General features: G+C 38.5%; 1 protein-coding gene across 4 annotated transcripts in view; it reads left to right on the top strand.

Moving 5' to 3' along the window:
- Nucleotides 1-3,185, top strand: part of LOC306879577 (TGF-beta-activated kinase 1 and MAP3K7-binding protein 1-like) — an 11,605-nt gene extending 8,420 nt beyond the window's left edge. For all 4 annotated transcript variants that reach the window (XM_079432622.1, XM_079432623.1, XM_079432625.1 and 1 more), the window contains exons 10-11: nt 1,536-1,689; nt 2,616-3,185. In XM_079432622.1, the coding sequence (XP_079288748.1) occupies nt 1,536-1,689; nt 2,616-2,838 (377 nt within the window). In that variant the 3' untranslated portion in view covers nt 2,839-3,185. The remainder of the gene's footprint in view (nt 1-1,535; nt 1,690-2,615) is intronic.
- The last annotated feature ends 3,695 nt before the right edge of the window (nt 3,186-6,880 follow it).

Genomic DNA, 6,880 nt, shown 5'->3' with positions numbered 1-6,880 from the left:
GTAGATGAATCCTTCCAGCTCTTTTATCTGGTGATCTGATGAGCAGGCATCGCAGCAGCTGGTGATGAGGTTATGTGGCTGCTGTTACTGTAAGAGCTGCTGCTGCTGAACGGGACGTGGACCTCACACGCATCGTGTGTTGTTTTATATACTCTGTACCTTTTCTGACCCACTTCAGGTCTTAAAGTCTCTATTAATGAGCTGACGAGTTGAATCGGGTGTGTTAGATGAGGGAGAAAGTTTGGAAAACCATTGCAGAGATAGGATCTTAAATTTGACTCATATATAACATATGTACAGCAGCCTGACCTGTGCTGCAGCCTGTAATAAAGCACGCATGCTGGTTTCGTCTGAGCCTGGCTTCTCCCAAGGTGTTTTCTCCATTCTGTCACCGATGGAGTTTTGGTTCCTTGCCGCTTAGTTAGGGATGCTTGACTGATTGCACAGACACTATTGGAAGAGAGCTAAACTGAATCATCAATGAGCTGACTTTAACTGGACTCTTTGTCATTGTCTTCTTGCATTATTGACAAACTATTTTCCTGTTTGACGCTGTAAAGCAGCTTTGACACAATCTGTATTCTATAAAGCGCTATTAAATAAAGGTGACGACTGCACTTGCACCGTTTTGGTAACTTCATGACTTAATTGACCACGACAGTGCATGCACATAGTTTCATTCGCGCTTTGAAATGAAATATACAGGCTACAGTGCGTGCCGGTGCCTTTGTGTGTGCTGCTGTACCGCTTCCGCGCTCGTTTGAGGTGAATTTTTAGTGCGTCTGAAAGTCTCCCATTTGATGTGCTTGTAAAGACGTTCTGCATCTAAATAAATGCAATTCTTTTCAAGAAAAAAGAGAGCAGCAGTTGTGAGTGGGGTGGCCAACCCTAGCCCCGCCTTGAAAATATTTTTTACGCGTTAAACTAAAAAAAAGTAATTGCCTGCGTTAATGCACGAAACTTGACAACACTAATATGTATACATAAATTAAAAGCTCTTTGCAAGAGAATATAATGAATTTAATTTAATATCAAGAACCTTGCAAACTTTTATAGACTACATAAAAACATTCATGCAGGTTAATTTTTTTAATAAGTTCAAAATTTTATGTCAAATAATTATCCTTATCCTCATTGTCATCAGCATCAGAAAATCTATATTGGTCGACAACTCTGAGCCATGGTGTAATGAGTGTAACTATATTTTAATAGTTACATTTACTAAATATTAACCATATGCATGAACAATTCCTCCTCCACGTATTATATTAGTGTAGGCTTTCAAACCCAATGCATTAATACACAGTCAGTGTGTGTTTTAATCAGCATCATCACACAGATTCTGAGCGCGTCACGTCCAGTCTGAGTTTAAATTCTGCATCATAATTAACACTGGTGTGTGCGTGTGTGTGTGTGTGCGCGTGTGTGTGTGCGTGTGTGTGCGCGTGTGTGTGCGTGTGTGTGTGTGTGTGTGCGTGTGTGTGTGTGCGTGTGCGTGCGTGCGTGTGTGCGCGTGTGTGCGCGTGTGTGTGCAGGAGGACGGATCTACCCGGTGTCTGTGCCGTACTCTAATCATCAGAGCACCAGTAAGACCAGTGTCATGCTGTCTCTGGTGATGCCGGCGCAGGGAACGCTGACCAACGGCTCCAACACCGCGTCCACTCTGGAGGGAGACACGCCGACCCCCAGGTAACACAGCACTGACCACGCTGTTTCCCTTTTTAATTTTAGATACATTTTTTTAAATTTAGTTTGCGGTTTTTGCCATTTTTAGTAGTATATGTAGATAGTTCAACTAAATGAAAATAAGAAATGTTGCTTTGTAAAATAATTTTTAATTTTAACGTTTGAGTAATTTAGTTTGTTTTTGCCATTTTTATTAGTTATTGTTTTTTTTATTGTGTCTATTGTTTTTATTTATTTTTAGAATTGTATTTATTTATTTATTTTCTTATTTTTTTAAGTTAAGTTAAACTAAATGAAAATGAGAAATTATGTTTCCTTTTTAATTTTAGTAATTTAGTTTGTCATTTTTATTAGTTTTTTTCTGTCCATATTGTTTTTACTCATTTTTATTTTCATAATTTAATTATTTAATAATTTAATCGTTTTCATATATATATATATATATATATATATATTTTATATATATATATATATATATATATATATATATATATATATATATATATATATATATATATATATATATATATATATATATATATATATATATATATATATAATTTGTTTATTTTTTTCATAATTTTAGTTTTATAATTTTTCAGTTTTCAATTTTTTTCTATTTTAGTACATTAAGTTAAACTAAGAAAATATTTCAGTTAAAATGTTCAATTTCAATTATAAAATAATGTAAATGTTTTTAGTTAGCTGTAATAATCCTGCACCCACCTAATGGTGTTTCCTACAGCTGAATGCATTCGTAACTATATCAATAACGCATAAATCTCTCTCCACGGTCCCCGGTTTAACTGTAGTCTACTGACACCCCTGATCCCCCTGACCATTGACACCTTACAGCCCATCAGTGAGAGTCCTGACCCCGCCCCTCCCGCTGACCCCGCCCCTCTGTGTATCTGTGCTCCTCCCCTCAGTCAGAGTCCCACAGCGACGCTGCAGTCGACCAACACACACACGCAGAGCTCCAGCTCCAGCTCCGGAGACGGCAGCCTGTTCCGGCAGAGAGGCAGTCAGGCGGCGCAACCGGACGAGACGGGAAGAGTGCCTCCATACATCGACTTCACTCAGTTCTACCGGCTCTGGGGCTCCGACCACAGCGAGGGCCAGGGTCTGTCTGGAGATCTGGGGCCGCAGTGAGGATCAGGTGAAACACAATATTCTTCCGTCTGTGAGCCAACAACAATCTCCTTAAACTGTCTCTTTGGCCTGTAATCATGGATAGAGGCGCTCCACTGACTGTATTAAAGGGGACCTCACCGGAGCGTCCAGCAGCAGATCCGAGTCCAGCATCATGTTTATAACACTTCACACTCACGTCTCTCTGAGATTCTTTCTTCCTGATTCTGTGGAGTTTGACGTCTCTGTAAGACTAAACCTGCAGAGCTACATATATATACGTCTGTCTCTCTGTCTGTCTTTGTTTTCTGTGTTCTTTGAGTTTTTAGTCTCTTCCTTTTAATAAACAGCTCTTGTTTTAGCTCCACATTCTGGTTTGGTTTCTCTTACCATACAATACAATGCAACATTTATTTATAAAGCACATTTAAAAAGCAACCGAAGTGACCAAAGTGCTGTACAGTCAGAATAGAATAAAAACATAATAAATAAAACAAGACTATCAACTATAAGACACAACAATAATAAAACAATAATTGAGGGGTATTGAAGGCTAGATATAGAGGGAGCTAATCTAAAGCGAAGAGGAAGACTGGTCCAGAGTTTCAGTGCAAATAAAATGGGATTTACCGGCTCATACTTGCAGGTTCCAGAGAGTAATCTAGTAGTGTTTTGCACTAGCTGTAGACGAGAGAGAGAAGACTGAGAAACACCGTTATAAAGTCAATTACAATAATCTAAACGAGCGTCAATCACCATTTGGAAACTACTCTAATAACAAGAGTTTCACTTTAGAAAGATGACGGAGATGAAAAAAGCATGATTTTACAACAGGACTGTTTGTCAGATGTTAAGTTATGATTAAACAGCCCAGATTCATAGATGCAACTCCTCACTTTTCAGTCACAGCTCACTTTTTTTGAGATAAAAACATAGGTCAGCTATGAGATTTGCTTAGATCCAATGAGAAAGTGTTTTTTTTGTTTTTTTAATAATAAAACTGTTGTTTCAATAAGTTTTGTATAGTATTTTCTTTACTTCAAAAACTAAGTCTAAAAGGGTAATATTTGATGTATTTGAGGTCAGAGATGTGTGAATGCTGAAGAGAGAGAGAGGGCACACATTTAGTATTTTAGGTCATCATTGCTGTCTAATCAGCTAATATTGTCTTAAATAGCCTGCATAGCACTTCATCTTTTATAACAATGCATTTTGACCAAATATATTCAATTTAGATTTTTCTAAAAAAAAATCCTTTTTCCATTTGCGTTCAGCCCGTCTACAATGATTTTTATAATTCAAGGGGGCAATAGAATTCATGATATTTGCACAGGTAGAATTAAAAAGATTAAGATGTACATCAGTGTCCAGATTAAGCAGATAGAGTCCAGCTCCAGAGAGTTGCATGCATCACGGTAGGCTACAGAAAATTCTTCACTATGTTAAGAGAGCGAGTCAGACGTGCCAGAGATGGACTTCTGAGGAGTAAGAGGGACAGTAAAAAGAACCGGCCTGAGGTCAGAAAAAAGATGCACTACTGATTTCAGTGTTTGAAATAGAAAAAACATGGGTTAAAATCAAATCAAGGGTATGACCATGGATATGTGTTGGTCCAGAAACCCATTGTGTAAAGTCAAAAGACTCAGCAAACATAAATGTTAAAGGGGTCATATGATGTTGCTAAAAATAATATTATTTTGTGTATTTGGTGTAATGCAATGTGTTTATGTGGTTTAAGGTTCATTACATTATTTTCCACATACTGTACATTATTGTTGCTCCTCTATTCTCCGCCTCTCTGAAACGCGCCAATTTTTACAAAGCTCATCGTTCTGAGAAGCGAGGTGTGCTCTGATTGGCCAGCTATCCAGTGCGTTGTGATTGGCCAAATACCTCAAGCGTGAGACGGAAATGTTACGCCCCTTACCGTATTGTGATGCCGTGTCCCGGCACGACGAGACTAAAGCAATAAAACCCATTATAAACGAGGCATTTGTTGCATCCAGTGGGGACATAATTACTGATTATAATGGCTTATTCTGTCTTTTCACGTAAACATTACCATGTCTGCATCTGTGATCGGAGAAACGAGAAACAAGCACTACTCTACGCTGCTCAAAACTCGTGTCTGAATCATCAGTAGCAGAAACACACTTACAGGCTGTGCGTCAGAAGCACCAGACTGTTCTTGCAAAGCTGGAATTGCCCCACTTTATAGAAACAGTCTTTGTGCCGCCTGCATTGTAGGCTACTCTTCCAGCTTCAGGAAATAGTCCTCCGTAAATGCGCTGCACACACTCTAATATTTGGGTTGAACTGTTCTGGAACAGTGTTGTAAATACAGCTTAACCACTGATTTCTAGTTGTGTCCTCTTCTGGAAGCTCAAACACAGTAGTTTCACTTTCACAACGAAGCACAGCTTCTCCAGGACATGACATATCCTATTCATTTGTGGTTGAATTATTTAAAAATTACAGTCAAAAATGTGCCATTCCTCGTAGAATTATTTATACTGCATTGTAAAAAAAAAAAAAAGAAGTTGAGCCAATTTAAAATTTTAAGGCAACCAGCTTCAGCAGATTTTTGAGTTCTCTCAAATTATTTTTGTAGGAGATTCTCAACTTTTTGTTGTATAAATTTAAAACAACAAGTTGACAAAACTCAAAAATCTGCTGAAGCTGGTTGCCTTAAAATTTTAAGTTGGCTCAACTTTTCTTTTTTTACAGTCTGTTAGAATATTTATTAATACTTTAACTCTACAATTTAAATTAATTTTAAATAAACACTTCAGCTTTAAATATTCCAAATGCTGAGATGAGTCAGCATCTTGTTCAGATTATTCTAATTAAATTAGATGATAGATGATATAATGTCAGTAAAGATGTGATGCTATATTTTGAAAACTGACCTGCCCTCAGCGGCCCCTCATCACGAGACACTAATGTACAGTATTTGATAATCCTGTCCTTGTATTGAACTTTTACAAATATATCATGTGAAAAATGTGTGGAAAAAATCTAAAGATGCCTTTAATCTCAGCTGCCAGACATGTTTGATTATCAAGACGTCTTGCACCAGTTTTGGTCTTAGATTTGACCACAAGGTGGCGCTATAAGAGGAGAATTTACTGATCTCTCAGAACCCTTGTTGTACTTTTCCTGGAAAACACGTGAGACTGTAATGATGCATCATCAAGAGACCCTGATGGAAAAGCTTTATAACAGTTGTGTGATCTCTTCACACCGGCCAGTCAAGGCAAATCAAGTCTGTTCCACATGTCCTTCCTTTATTTGATCTAGTTTCACACAGAAACACAGCAGCAGATGATCGTGGAAACTCAGATTGGGCCTGGTGTCGATTTAAGATCATTTAATTCAAAGCGGTCAGAATCTGATTATTGTTATTGGATAAAATCCTATGGAAATTGTTTGTCAGTTTATGTATCGTGGAAGTCGTGGCCTAATGGTTAGAGAGTTGGACTTGTGATCCAAAGGTTGTGGGTTTGAGTCTCGGGCCGGCAGGGATTGTAGGTGGGGGGAGTGAATGTCCAGCGCTCTCTCCACCCTCAATACCACGACTGAGGTGCCCTTGAGCAAGACACCGAACCCCCAACTGCTCCCCGGGCGTCGCAGCATGGCTGCCCACTGCTCCGGGTGTGTGTTCACGGTGTGTGTGTGTGTTCACTGCTGTGTGTGTGTGTGTGTGTGTGTGTGTGTTCACTGCTGTGTGTGTGTGTGTGTGTGTGTGTGTGTGTGTGTGTGTTCACTGCTGTGTGTGTGCACGTTGGATGGGTTAAATGCAGAGCATGAATTCCGAGTATGGGTCACCATACTTGGCTGAATGTCACTTCACTTATTATGTATCGACAAAGTAAAACTGAAAGATTGTTAAAACTTGACAGCTTTGAATCTTTTCATGAAGATCATTGTTGATTGTCAACCTCCAAAGATTCAACTGTTTTAACATTATCTATCTATCTATCTATCTATCTATCTATCTATCTATCTATCTATCTATCTATCTATCTATCTGTCTGTCTGTCTGTCTGTCTGTCTCTCTATC

Source organism: Barbus barbus (genome assembly GCF_936440315.1).
Source record: "Barbus barbus genome assembly, chromosome: 13".
NCBI lineage: Eukaryota > Metazoa > Chordata > Actinopteri > Cypriniformes > Cyprinidae > Barbus > Barbus barbus.
This window is presented reverse-complemented; position numbering and strand designations above follow the sequence as displayed.